Raw genomic sequence first — 15,210 nt, 5'->3', positions numbered from 1 at the left:
ATGCTTTGTTTTTTACTTCCTAGGTCCAACTATTTTTAATGCTCATAACCAAGTGGTCTGTCTCCTAAAGAACCTTTCCACTACTAAGCCAATCAACCATTGATACAATTATGAGGCAATTTTTACTTATATCATGTCCAGCAGGTGGTGTGAACTCTCACACTTGCTGCCCATCTTCCTCTCCATTTTAGTTATCCATGGTCGGGCAGGTGGTGTGAACCCGGCCTAAGAACCCGTTCCCCCGATACTCAATCACAACATATTTGCCATTAAATGCCAAAAAAAATTTATGCTTCACCTATTCCTACATATGACCCCGGATATATCAATGCCAAGGTTGAGCACCTGCAATGCTCCGTTGGAGATGGGAAAATTGGCTCTCCACCGAGCACAACAGTGCTAAGGCTATATGGAGTCACTTCTATCCGCTTGCATCCAAAAATCCTTCTAATCTCAGTGTGGAGTGAATGGTTGGAGTGCTCGTCTGCTTTTGCAACTCCTCATAGCACCATTGAGGGGATGGATGCCGGGCTGTGCTTGGCTATGCGAAGAGCCGTGGCAAAATGCCAACCAAGCTATGCGTGGGAAAGCTCCCTAAGGAAGCTAGATTTGAGTGGAACGATCCCCTCGGCCCTTTGTCACCTATCTGCTAAAGTTGGGCTACAATCAGTTGGACAGCTCTATTTCGAGGAGCATATGTGACCTACGTCCGTGGCAATGATTTTTAAAGGTACATTGCCAATCTTACCCACCTCAATCAGTTGTTGCTAATCAGACAGCAGGCTACGCCTGCATACTGAGTTTCTCCGCTCACTTCCCAAACATCTTGATTTTAGGGGGTCTCACTTGGACTTCATGAATAGACTCTTGATGCTTTGTTTTTGACTTCCTATGTCCAACTCTATTTTTAATGCTCAAAATCACTCCCTTCCCTCATTCTCTTGGCTCCAAAAGATTCCACATCAAAGGGCTCTTCGAGGTCTAAAGTATTGTAGATAATGGAGCACCTGGTGAGAGCTTACCGACGTAGTATAGATAGAGCCGTCGTCATCAACTCGTGTAGGACAACAATGGGAGGCGTTCCCCCTTGGACAAATAGTAGCATTTAACTTAGATGCCCCTTCCGAGGGGGCTTGGACACAGCTTGCAGGTAGATAGAAGAAAGTTGGGGAAGCATGATGCAAAGAATCGTAGATACTACACATACGACACTGTCAATAGGCAGGGGTAGGCTGACAAAATATGAAGAGGGGAGAGGAGAAGAGTGGAGATGAGGAGAGAGGGCACAGCTAGAGAGCACACCACAAATGACTAACTGTACACCAGATTTAGTTGAAAAAATAGAATATATACAAACCCTTTTACGATTAGGGTTAGGGGATCTAACCCTTTCCTTTATAGCACTCTATAAGGTTAGTGCTATGCACATATGATCACGTGATGGTGCTATGCACACATGATCACATGATGTTGAGCGTGAACTCTCAACACCTTCCCTCAAGATCAACATCATGAAGTAGGCCTTCCCTCAAGATGATGATTCTGAGGAATCAAAGGACTGAGCATTACATTCCATCACACCCCTTTAATGGGAATGTCCTTCCTCTGCATCAAACCAAGAGCTAGTCGATGTTTCTCGAATAGCTCTTTACCGAGTGGTTTGGTAAAGATGTCTGCAACATTCTCTTTGCTATCACAATGTTGTAGTGTGATGTCACCAAGTAACACTCTTTCTCTGATGAAGTGCTCTCTGACATCAATGTGCTTTGTCCTGAAGTGATATACTGGATTTTTGGCCAATGCTTGAGCCGATTGATTATCACAGTATATTGTTGTTGGCTTTGAATCATCAAAGTAATCTGTTTTTGATAATAGTCTTCTGAGCCATATAGCCTCACATGCACCTGTAGTGAGTGCTCTATATTTTGCTTCAGTCGAAGACAAAGAAACAATTGGCTGTTTGTTTGACAACCATGATATAGCACCTTGACCAAGGAAAAATGCATATCCCTGTGTCGATCTCCTGGTCTCATGATCTCAAGCATAGTCACTGTCAAAATATCCATGCAACCGTGGATGACTTCCTCTGTATTCTATCCCAAACTGTCTTGTACCTCTGATGTATCTCAAGACTCTTTTGGCTGCATTCCAATGAGACTGTTTTGGATTTGCCATAAACTGTGCTAGTGAGCTTACTGCATAACAAATATCTGGCCGTGTGATTGTCAGATATATAAGAGATCCAATAAACTACCTGTAGTATCTGTCATTGACTGTAGGCTTTTCTGAATCTTTAGTAAGTTTCAAACTCTATTCCATGGGAGTGGCTGCAATCTTGCAATCTGCCATATAAAACTTCTTCAGGAGACTGTCAACATACTTGAACTGACTCATGAATGTGCTATCTGTGTTGGGCAAATCCTTTTGCAACTAATCTAGTTTTATATCTCTGAATACTGCCATCTAGATTGTACTTCACTTTGTATACCCATTTGTTTGCTATGGCCTTCTTTCCTGGTGGAAGGCCGCATAATTCCCAAGTATTATTCTTATACAAAGCATCCATTTCTTCATTCATAGCAGCTTGCCATTCTGGCTTGTCTACTGCGTCTTCGAAGTACACTGACTCTTCTGTAGCCATGATGGTAGTCATAAGAGCATAGTTGGTGGTTTCCACCTGAATTGCTTTGCCTTTCTGAGCATATGTCAATCTGGTTGGAGGTCTGCTTTCCCTAGTAGACCATCTGAGCTGCTGTGGCTTTGATTGGGGTGTTACTGGCAATTCTTTCTCTTCTTCATCAACCTGTTCTGTAGATGACTGTGAAGTCGATGCTTCTATCTCCTGTGTAGGTGAGGTTTTCCATTCTGATTCCTCATCAAAGATTACATCTCTGGAGATAATGACTTTGCGGTTAATGGGATCATACAATTTGTATGCTTTGCTTTCTTCACTGTAGCCAACCATGATGCATTTGTGTGACTTCGCGTCCAATTTCTTGCGATGATCATCATGTATGTGGGCATATGCTATGCAACCAAATATTCGGAGATGCCCAATGCGTGGCTTATGTCCAGTGAATGCTTCATAAGGAGTCATACCCTGCATCGGTTCGGTAGGAAGCCAATTAAGCAAGTAGTTTGCTGTAGCTATTGCTTCTGCCCAATACTGATTCGGAAGATGCTTTTCACTAAGCATTGCTCTAGCACTGTCTGCTAAAGTCTCATTCTTCCTTTCAGCTCTTGCATTCTGCTGAGGAGTATCTGCACATGTGAATTGTCTTCGAATGCCGTGACTTCAAAGTTCATGAATGCTGAAGACATGTATTCAACTCCTCTGTCTGATCTCATGACCTTGATCTTTCTGCCTGTCTAGTTTTCTACCATGGCTTTGAATTCTTAAAATCTGAAAAACACTTCAGATTTCTCTTTCAAAAAGTAGACCCAATAATATCTGCTGTAGTCATCGATGAAAGTCAAGTAGTAAAGTGAACCATTGATGCTGCGGGTCTGGGCATAACCCCATACATCTGTATGAATCAAATCAAGAATACCTCGTGCATGAGAGGTACTTCTGACAAAGTTGGTTCGCTTTTATTTACCGAAGCAGCATGCTTCACAAACCTTTCCAAGAAACTGTAGCTTCGGAATCCCAATTGCCATATTCTGATTCCTGAGATCTAACAAGTACTTGAGGTTGACATGACCATATCTCTTGTGCCATTTTGCAGATAGTGGCATCTGTTGCATTTGAGCTGACATGGCATGCTTATCTAGTACTGTAGCTAGCATTCTGTATAAGCATCCTCCTTGACACCTTTTGCTACTAGCTGACATCTTTTGGATTTGTCTCTGATAATGCATTCATCATCGTCGAAGATGACTTTGTAGTTGTGTTCTGTCATTTGACCTACTGACAAAAGGTTCTTGCTGAGCTTGGAACATAGAGCACATCTTTGACTAATCCTTTTGTACCAGTGAAATTGTTCATAGGGATAACACCTGCCCCCCTTGAACAGATTCGGTATATTGTCTGCTCTGTAGATGACATTTTTCTGTCCTTCTAATGGTTTCATCTCTGTGAACCATTCCTGATGATTTGTCATATGAGATGATGCACCGCTGTCGATATACCAAGGATCCTGTTCCACTTGGTCGACTTGATAGCTGTAATCCTCTTTGGGATTGAAATCAGTGTCTAGGTACACTGTATGAGTCTGATGCAATTCCTCGCTTGCACGAAACATATTTCCATGTTCATTTGCAAAATGACTGTGACTAGAATGTCCACCACGATAATTTCCTCTGCCTCGGGAATTCCCTCGATTACTGCTAGATTGATCGCCTTGGTCATACTGCTTCTTGCGGCAATCTCTTTCATAGTGTCCAAACTTGTGACAGTAGTTGCACTGAATGTTTGACACATTGGTGGATGCATTCCCTCGTCCTTGGAATCTTCCTCGATTGGAATGATTTCCTCTTTGCTGATTCTGATGTTGCTGAGGATGATGCTGATGCTGATGCTGACTTTGATTTTATTGCTGATGATGACCACTTTTTTTGTATGATCTACCTCTACCTTTGCCTTTGCCTCTCCCTCTGCTTCTATCTGAAGCTGTGAATGCCTGATCATTACAATGACCTTTACGTGCTTAAATGGCCTGAGTCCTGAGTTCTTCACCAAGTAGAACTGACTGAAGTTCTTCTAGTGTTGGAATTTGCCGTTGGATGGCACTACTCTAGACTAGATTCTCGTATCCCTCTCCTAGTCCATTCAGGATTACTTGAACCATTTCTGTGGGGTTCATACTCTCCTGCTGTTGCAAGTTGATTGTTGTAGTCTTTGATGCGGAGTACATAAGCATGATCGGTTTCAATGCTGTTGCGGAAACTCTGGTTGATCTGGTTTCTCAGGGTGAGAATCCTGGATGTGTTCTTGGACTCGTAGAGAGCTTCGAACATATCCCATGCTTCTTTTGATGTCTTGACTGTGTTGAGCTGTCCTAGCATGACATCGTGCACATTCTGCTTGATCAGGTGATAGGCATACTTGTCTTTCTTATCCCATTTTGCTTGAGCTCGAGCAATGGCAGGATCTGCTACTGGTGTGAAAACTATTTGTGTAGATGTAGATTCCGTTGCTGGTGCTATGACAATAGATGGAGTAGAGCTACTGGTGGCTAGATTGTCCAATGGTCTAGGTGTAGACCCATCGACATACTCCCATTTGTCCTGAAGCACAAGAATGGTCTCCATTCGGTATTTCCATGTACCGTAATTGGAGTTGTCTAACTTAGCAGATGCCTCCAGATTGAGGTTGCTAGTCGTCATGGTGCAAGAAATGTACTCAAGTGTCGTGAAAATCTCTGTATGAATCAACTGCAAATACACTAAATATGCCAAGTAAAATCTCTGTACCGTCGGTGAAGATAGAACTGCAATATATAAAATCTGATATGTATTACAAGGCTTGTGGCAATGATGCCGAGAATAGCCAAGAGGCTTTACAAGGCTGAAATGATGTACACGATGCCGTGAGATAGCTGAATAGGATTTACAATGGTGGCATGTGTGTGTGAAATAAAATGCTATCTGCCCACTGAAATAATCTGCAATGCCTCTGAGCTCTGAAGTCTGCTCACTGAAGTGATGAACGTAAGGTTTCAGGTAATGTAAAGATGTGAAACCATATGTGAGCGTATGGACTAACTCCGAGTAGGCACTAGTCGAGAATTTCGGGCATGGCTTAGATTGGCAACTTGGGGAAATTCAAAGCGTCCCCTCTATGGTGATCTAGTCTACTCTGATCTAGATCTAGACCAACCGTCGATCGATGAAAGAACAGTAAATAATTCCTTTTCTTTTGTTCTTTTTAAGTGCTGGGTCAGATGCGTCGATGTAGAGGCAAATGTGCGTGAAGGAAGTGGTTTTGTCGACGAGGCTCAAATGTGAGTGTAACTTACGCCAAAATGTGTGCGTGATGTGACGAGCGCGTAGAGCACGAAAAAACGAGCGACTTTCCTTTTTGGAGCGCCCTCAAATTCTTCCTAGATCAAGAGATATGACTTGATCTAGGTGGAGGGGCAAAAGGAGTGCAAATGTGCTCAATGATGATGTGTCACTGTGAGCCACATGCTATGATGATGTGGCACTGTGCTTAGCAAGAGGTGTGCCAGTGAAGCTCTGTGCTGAGGTGGCAGGAGTGGTCACATGAAGTTACTGTGAAGCACTGTGTGTGCCTGGCAAGGGTCAATGCTGACTGGATAGCTGAGGTAGCAGTGCTGATGTAGCAGAGGTGACATGGCTACTGACGTGGCACTGATGACGTGGACTACTAACGTGGCTGTCGGTGATGACGTGTCCTACTGAGCTGGCAAGGGTGACATGGCAGATAAGGTTTGCCATGTGTCAGCTTTGTGGCCAAGCCCAAGGATGGGCTTACCCTACCACCTGCTAGCCGATGCTGCTGGAGCTATGGAGCTGCTATTGAGATGAAGAAGACCCATTGGTTGTGTGGCTCAATGGAGCGGTGGGAGGTGCCTGTAGTGGGAGCCAGAGTGGCGAGCTCTTTGGCAGAGGCTGATGAGGTGGTTGCTCGTTGAAGAGGCTGGTTGTGAAGGCGTTGTTGGGAGTTGGTCGTTGCCCCGTGCGTGGGCTAGCTGCAGAGATACTTGGAGATAGAGCAGGTGCTGGAGCGAAGCTGGAGCGCAGGCAGAGAGAAGCCACCATGAAGCTTGTGGCTTAGACATTCGGATGGAGACGTAGGTTGGTGCGCCCCTCGTTGAAGGCTGTGGCATTGCCTTTGTGGAGGCTGGGAGCTCGCTTGTGCTATTGTTATGGAGCACTGCCAGTTGAGGAAAGCTTGTATGAGCTTGTTGATGGCAGCTGGCAATAGAGCTAAGAGCTCTTTGGAGCTTGATTTTCAGCCTTCATACGGTGCTGTCAGCCGACTTAGAGCGGCTTGTTGGAGAGTCGAGGGTGGCTGCCTCTTGAGCTTTAGGCAAGACAACTTTGTGAAGAGTCTCTCTCAATATCTCGCTCAGAAAAATGATTCAAGTCACAAAAAATCTCAGAAAACTCACTTTCTCTCCCTAAGAAGAAGAGATGAACGGAAATCTCTCATGCAAGTGTAGACGGAAATTTCTTTCAAATGGATGGATGAAGATCTCTCACCGGAAGTGACTCTTGCGGAGAACACTCAAGAGAACTGTCAATCTCATAATCTCTCTCACTCTCACAAGAAGGATGGCGCCTCAACGGAAGGCAGAACCATGCTCTGATAACATGACAAAATATGAAGAGGGGATAGGAGAAGAGTGGAGATGAGGAGAGAGAGCATAGCTAGAGAGCACACCACAAATGACTAACTGTACACTAGATTTAGTTGAAAAAATAGAATATATACAAACCCTTTTAGGGTTAGGGTTAGGGGATCTAACCCTTTCCTTTATAGCACTCTATAAGGTTAGTGCTATGCACATATGATCACGTGATGGTGCTATGCACACATGATCACATGATGTTGAGCATGAACTCTCAACATGGGCCTCTCATAAGCTCCCATGTCGCACGAGGAGCGGAGGGAGCCTCCGTAGGACAGCCCTTGACATTAGAGGGGGATGTCTTCTTCAATCTCATGGTAGTCTTGGTTCTCCTGACCATGCCTTAAGGTTCTTGCCCGGTCCTTGACTCCGCTCCAAGTTTGGGTTTAGGGGAGGTACCCCTTCCCACCTCCCCACCCACATCCCTACCTCTGCCGCTGGATCCTATTTCCCCGTCGTCCCTCCATATTCCACCCCGCATCCCTACCTCTGCCGCTGGATCCTATTTCCCCGCTGCCCCTCCATATTCCACCCCTTCGATCTCTTCTACGAATCCATGTTTGCCCCCCAAATGCCACCGCCATGAGGCGTGAGATCACCCTCACTATCAATTCCTCCACCATCCCTCTGTCTCCTCTCCCCCCCCGCCTTTCCCGTTGTCACAACCTCTCCTTCGGCTCTCCCCTCCGAAGCCCCATTTCTGCCTCCCGTCCCCCTGCTTCTACTTCGCTAGTCGCAGAGCGCCTGCCTCTATTGAGGCCAATGGGGCAAAGCTCAACCTTGTCATCCTAGTCTCAAACCTCTTCCTCTCGAGTTCTGGACGGGCCCCCCTTGAGTAGGCATATGAGCCATCCCCTTTCCTGATGACTAGAGGGCCAAAGCCTTGTTTAGGGCAATAGGGGCCCTAGAATTATCTGGACGTCCCAGACAACTACCTACTTACATTGAGGGCGTCTGTCTTGATATTGCAACCCCGGAAAGGGGGCTCCATCATCGTAGTTGGAAGCCCGATCTGACCTTTCTGGGGCTTCAACTTTGTGTCCTTGGGTGAGGAGCAATAGACCCCCATTCTCTTTGATTTAATGATGAGGATTAGATGTTCAAGATGATGGAGTATTTGGATGGGTTAGTAGGGAAAGGAGTTGTAGATCACGCATGGAGACACAACTAACTTCTAGTTGGCATTTTCTCCCAACAAGAGAGATTTGGGCCTTGCATCAACGATGATGGTTCACCTAGAGACAAAAATGCAGCTCAAAGGTACTGCACACTGGCCACTAAGCCGATGCACTAATCAACTAGGTGTGCGTTCTTGGTTGATGTAGTGGGCACTAAAGGTAGGGCCTTGAACCCAAGTCATGCCTTCAGCGTGTCGTTGCACAAACATGGACTAGTCACCTTCCAAGCCCCCCCAAAAACTCAAAATTCCACAGTTGTTACATAGACTTCCACACATAGGAGGGCCACACATAGGAGGGCCTTGTTCATAGCCCCCCCCCCCCAAATGAGTTGGACCATGGGGAGCTAGAACATGTAAAGCAGCAACTGCAAATAGTTGATTCTTTGACAGGAGCGTCTGGTGGGACAGGCAATAGATTTTCCCTTGATACAAGAGCACTTGTTTTTAACATCAGACATTAGATGACGGCACCGTTTCCTCCCAAGGAGACCTTGAGGTGTGGTCTCTGATAGTGGGCAAGAGTGGAGGGGTTTACATTTCAATATCCCAAGCTTTGGCCCAGAGGTATTTGACCAAGGCGAGCTTATTATAAGGTGTGCAGTGTGGATCAATTTATGGGTAGGGTGACTCCAAGATCAAGATCTTGAATGTGTATGCCCCTGCTTGTAGACAACATCACCCTTCTTTCTAGAGGCAATTACCGAGAGCCTCCCATATATCAACTCTTGGATTGTTGTGGAGGTGACTTCAACAATCTAGAGTTTGAGGAGGCGGAGCCTCCTCCTTAGCGATGCCTATGGCTTAGAGGAGCATGTGGGAATAGTTCAGTGGGAGTAGTTCATCTCACAGTTAATTGGTCATGACCCATGTAGGGAGGTTGAGCTCTGCAGACTTCTAGTAGTCTTCGCTTCTCCTTTGGTCAACAGTGGCATAATGGTCTACTAGAGCGACTTGAAGGATTCTATGTGGAGATTGGGCACTGCACAAAGGGGGGGCCAGGAGTATTTTGGCACAGATGACGATGTTAGATCACTCCCTTTTCATAAAGGGGGTCCATGTCCTAGATGATTTGCTTTAGGAGGATGCGGTGCAACACGCCATAGTAGAGATTTGGCAGCAGCCAGAGAGCCCCCAAGCAGGTGGTTGGGATACCTAGGTGGCAGACACAATCCAGAGGAGCAGCGAGGAGCTTTGGACTCAAGCTTCAGGAGTGTGAGAGAGCAACGGGATGGGATTTCGCTTTCAATATCACATCTACATGGCACCCGCATTACAACCTTCTGGCGAGAGAACAGATTTGACATGTTGCCACTCTTGTCAATATTTGGCTGAATATCATATAAACCTTGTGCTCGACAAAGTAGTAGAACACGACCATCATCAATGGTTATGCAAGGCATGACTATTAAGTATTTTCTTAACTGTATAAACATTGTTTGCCAGCACCTACTCCTGGGTTACCTTAGGCACTACATTAGGCAGTAGTGAGCTGGAATCTTGATAAGCAAGCTGCAAAGAAGCTGGTCTCTCTTTTTTGTCAGGGCCCTCGCACATAGCTGATATTCTATAATTTTTTTGAAGCATGATTCTGATGGTTCCCTCTTTACAAAAATAGTTCCAATAATCCCTACCACTTACCATCCAACATACAAAATTTCCATCAAAATGATCAGCAACAGATCATAGGTAAGTCCGTAATAATCTGACATACCAACCTGTCAACCATTGTGTGACATTCAGCATGAGTCTTAAAAGGTGATCTTTAAATCATCCTTATTTAAAGTTTAGTACTCTAGAATATAAGGAAAAAAGCAGCAAATAATTTAAAATGCATGTAATTCTTCGCAATAAATGACAATCTCTCTTCAAATTTTATCATACTTATTGCATAAGCATGACCAAAAAAGTTTTGTATGAAACTCAATTTACACTTTTGTGACATTACAAGCCTCAACCCCCAAGCAAGGAAGTAAAGGGGGTTTGTAGCAAATTTACACTTAGAAGTCCACTGATAGTGTTGTGGTGGTATATCATCCTAACATGCTTGAGTACTTTACTAATAGAACAGCAGATTCCAGCCCCTTTCTTTGTATCAACACTCCAATATTTATTTTCTCCAGTCCTACGCTTAAGTTACAATTCGTTTAAAAGTTGCATCACCATTTTCCTCTCTGGCATGCTTGAAATACCCCCTTTGGCTCGAATGCAAAGAGATGCCGCAGCAGCTGCAGAAAAAATATGATGTATTCAAGGTTTTCTGTATCCATAAAAATCAGCTATGGCAGAAAATATTTAAAAGGTAATGACAAGGTATCAGAGCTAGAGGAGAATGATGAGATGCACCTGCAAACTTAAGCGCATCCTTTGGTGTTTGGCCCTCTACAAGGGCTACAGCATAAGCAGCAGTAAAAGTATCATCAGCTCCAGTAGTGTCCACTACATTTGGAGCAGGAATAGCAGATTGCACAAAGATTTGTCCACCTTCCGTCAGCAGGACTGATCCTTGTTCACCCAATTTCACCAGAACTTGCTTAATGCCCTATGTGTGCAATGAGAACTTTAGGAATTGATTAGAAGTTGAAAAAAATGTTAAATGAGTCAGATAAATAAAATATCAGAGAAAAATTAAGCTCATCAACATCTTTAAAAGCCCAACCAGGTGCAAGAAATCCAAGTTTCTTATAGACTATTACCTGTGCAGAGAGATGTGTAATACCCTGGGTCAAGGGACGTATAATACACCTCAAAACCACTGATACAAAAGGGATGCTATATTTAGGTACATATATATCTGAATAAGCTCTTTCATAGCTGGGTTGCCCTTAAGCTGATGAGAAAAAGGCTGAGTTGTCTGACTTTGTATTATAGTTGAGTCTGACAGTTCAAAGCTGCTTTGTTTTTTGACCTGGATGGCAAGTGAACATTATTAAGTTCAATGACATGATCAATAATCCGATGTGTTTCATGAGTGTTGTCAAAACATGGTTGCTCTGGATGAGATGAGAGGTTGCAGCAGAAAGGATGCAACCTGTATCCCCTAGAGAAAGTATATTAGGCCAGTTGTCTTGTTGTCAAACCGATCACATAGTGAGTGATCTCTCATCTTGCATTTTGGAAATTGCTATGATGGGATGAAGCAACCCTGGCTCATGATGTAGACTCTCTCCCTAAGTTGTAAATGGTTTCAGGTGGACCTATCTATGAATCATCTTTTAAAGGTGGGACTATGCGAGCGTAGGAATATGCCATGACATTGTTGAATTATCCCACAAGCTTAGTGGTATGATGGATCTGAGGTATCTAAGAAGCCCACTGAAGCTCTATAGGAACACATGGACTGAAAGAGTTTTACAGATGCCAGGAAGAGGGGTTCCACATCTAGGCAGTACTCTATTTGCTAGATGGTGGCACATTGAGCACACCCTTTTCATAATGTCATCTACATCTTTGCGGCAATACATGTTTATTGTTTCTTATCTACTGAGCATTGTTCAATATCAGTGTCTATGGCTCCCTAGCTGCTCCCGTTACCCGCCCTTCCTGCCATCTCCCTCCTCCCTGCCATCCGCCGCCTCCTTCCCCCTCCATCTTCCGCCTCCTCCCCCACCTCTTCTCCGCCTCCTCCCCCGCCACCTTTCTGCCTCCTTCTCACCCCCCTTCTCTACCTCCTTCCCCTCTGCCTCCTTCCCCTCCGCTTCCTTCCCCCTCTCCTTCCCCCTTCTCCGCCTCCCCCTCTACTTCCTTCGCCTCCTTCCCCGCCTCCCCTCTGCCTCCTTCCCCTCCGCTTCCTTCCCCCCCATTCCCTCCTCTCTGCTCCTGCTTCCTTTTTCAAAGGACCTCCTTGCAGCCTTCCAGCCCTTTCTCGACTCCTCCTTCGACCCTCAAGCCTTGGGTGTGTTCGGGTTTGGGTCGTAGGGGCTGCTTCGAGGTGCCTCTTTCTTCAAGGGCTCTCCCTAGCCTTTCTTGGGGGTGAGGCAACTTCCCTACCCACCTTCCAAGTGTCTTTTCTTTTTCTCTTCCCCTTCTTCGCATCGGGAGTTTTTGTGCTTGTTTGGGAAAGAAAATCTTGGTGGTGACCCTTGGTCTAGCCAAAGGGGCTCTATGGCAGCACCCTCGAATCCCATAGTAGTTAAGGTTATCCTTTCTCCAACCGACAAGCAACAGGTGCAGCATGCAGTCCAGTCACTTCAGGACAAGGCAGTCGTGGGCAGAATTGTGGGCCTCACTACCACGAAGAGACAGGTGAGAGAGTGGATCTAGGCGAGCTTAGCACTAGAAGGCGACCACATCTAGGAGGTCACCATCTATGTAAAATATGAGAGTTAGTGACCCCAAACCAGAAATGCGCCAGACTCTTTGCACACAAGGTCACCAAAATCAGATCTAGACTCATGAGATCAGCTAAGGGGCATGGCCCTAGATAGCAAGAGAATTACAGAATTCTTCACAAGAAAGGAGGGGGTTGAAAGACGTTGAAGACCAATACTTCCATTTTTTGGCATGCTAGGTTAATAGGAAATCAGACATAAGCCCCAAGAGCACTCATCCAATTTGGGATACCATCATCATAGGATCTCGACAGTAGTCGCATCACGCCACCTATGAGACATCCTATAGAGAGGAGTCGGGGAGAAAGAAAGAAAGAAAGAAAGTCTATGTCCACGGGAGACCAATAGGTCTATGGGACAACAAAAAACCATCTAGTACATCTGCTTTAGGGAGGGCACAAGGCAACTCCCAAGGAGTGCAAAAGCAACCCCAATTATTTAGAGTACCTACATAATAGTCTGAAAGAGTAATCAGCCATACATTAGTTTACGACTGAGAGTCTTTTGGTTTGGATTTAAACTCTTTGATTAGTGCTATGACTTCACGGGAAACTGCATCCTTCCTAGAAGCCCAGCCTTCAGCTAATTCTGTTGCCTTATTCTTCAATTGAGCTCGTGTAAGTTCCTCAACTATCCATATCTTGGTCCCTTTCAACTTGTAAGATTGTCGAAGAAGCTTGATCCGTAAATCTCGCGACTTAAGTGTAAGGATAGCATGTCCTATGGAGTGCAAAATATTAGTTGCTCCGTCATCATCATCATCATCATCATCCTTATCATCATCAACCTTCCATTTAATATTAGGCATGGCTGCTTTGACATGTGCTAAAGAAGAGGACAAGCAGGGAGTTTCTGTTTTCATCAGGTTCCTTGGTCTTCCCTCAGTTTATCACCGGCTTCTTTCAGCTATTGGCGAGAGGTTTGGTATGGTGGCAGAGATCCCTCCTCTCCCTGGCGAGCCCTCTTCGATTGCTGAGGCGGTCAGGATGGAAGGGTACCCAGGGTTAGGGTCATTGTCCAGGACCCCAATATTTCAGATGACCACATCATGCTACAGCGACCCGATGGGTCTTTCTTCCGCCAGAGATTTGAGGTTGCAGGTCGGTAGGACCAGTGCAGGATTTGCAGATCCTCAGGGCACTTCGCCAGAGATTGCCCAAAGAAGAAAAAGAGGCCCACAAAGCAACCAGCTCGTACTAGCTTACGACAGATAGCTGGAGCAGGACCTACCGCTCCATAGACACGGGCTCCCCCCTCTCCTAGGGCTACTCGAGTCCCTTCGGCACCCCGCACCACCTCTAGCCCACGGTGGGTTACGGTCGTGGCTAGGCCCTCTACTTTAGTTCACTCCTCCACCTCTTCGGAGGCTACCCCCTTGGAGCCTCAGGAGGAGACTACTGTTCAGGAGCCTTGTTCGACTCCACCCTTGGATCAAGCTGTACCTTCCTCAGCAGCGCAGGTTGTTGGCACCTCGTCCGCACCACTTTTTGATCAGGATCCAGTACAGGTGCCTCCCTCTTTGGATAGAGGGAAGGGGGTTTTACATTCTCTTCTTGCTTCGGTAGGAATCCTTCGTACCCCCTCCCCAGGACTGGCTCAGCGGAACTCATTTTCCGCTTTGGAGGACCTCTCTAGCCTCCCAGATGATGATTTTGTACCCTCTACTTTTGGAGAGCCAGTTATCGGCATCCCTCTTGAGAGATCCTTCTCTCTCTCACTTGTGGACTTTCCTCCCCTTGGACCTCGTGTGTATGGCAGGAGGTCTGCTCCGGTAGAGGTTTCTTTTTCCGCCACCAGGTCGGGTAAGGTATTCCAACCCACTTTCTCTCGCCGATGAGGATAGCCAGTTGGAATATACAGGGATTGGGCGGCATCCCTCATCGCCGTCGCAGACAGCTGATCAGCAATCAGCTCCATCCAGGTGTTTCAGGTGGTTCCCTAGACATTCTTTTTCTTCAGGAACACAAACTGGATATTAGAGATTGCTCCAAGTCACGTAAGCTGCTCTCAGGCCGGACTTTTTGGCTTCCTGCCTTGGGAACCAGAGGAGGTACATGCATTTCAGTTTCAGACTCTATTCTCCCTCTGGTCATTGGACATGGTACCATAACCCCCTCCAGGGCCCAGTGGGTTTTACTTCTGATTGACGGACGTAAGGTTGGTTTCCTCAACCTTTATGCTCCGAACAACAGAGGGGACCGTGTTTTGTTTTAGAAAGAGTTGCTCCCGTGGGCTGACATTGCGGATTCGTGGATTATTGGAGGTGACTTCAACATGGTTGAGGCACCTTCTGATAAGAAAGGGGGCAGAGAAGGTGGTATCCACTCCCTTGAGAGAGCAGCCTGGGATGCCTTCTTGTTCAGGTTCAGTGGCAGAGATGTTT

The 15,210-nt window shown here is 45.8% G+C and overlaps 1 protein-coding gene across 1 annotated transcript in view; it reads right to left on the bottom strand.

Annotated features, from left to right (window-relative positions):
* Nucleotides 1–10,514: 10,514 nt before the first annotated feature.
* The window catches only part of LOC147905931 (ribokinase-like), a 78,555-nt gene continuing 73,859 nt past the window's right edge, over nucleotides 10,515–15,210 (bottom strand). The window contains exons 4-5 of the mRNA XM_087382331.1: nucleotides 10,843–11,038; nucleotides 10,515–10,724 (exon numbers count right to left, since the gene is read on the bottom strand). Of these exons, the coding sequence (XP_087238457.1) occupies nucleotides 10,633–10,724; nucleotides 10,843–11,038 (288 nt within the window). The 3' untranslated portion in view covers nucleotides 10,515–10,632. The remainder of the gene's footprint in view (nucleotides 10,725–10,842; nucleotides 11,039–15,210) is intronic.

The sequence above is a fragment of the Dipteris shenzhenensis genome, chromosome 1, assembly GCF_047967505.1.
Source record: "Dipteris shenzhenensis isolate YYH24624 ecotype China chromosome 1, Dip_SZ_1.0, whole genome shotgun sequence".
In the NCBI taxonomy this organism is placed as follows: domain Eukaryota; kingdom Viridiplantae; phylum Streptophyta; class Polypodiopsida; order Gleicheniales; family Dipteridaceae; genus Dipteris; species Dipteris shenzhenensis.
The sequence above is the reverse complement of the archived record's forward strand: the minus strand, read 5'-3'. Positions and strand labels throughout refer to the sequence as shown.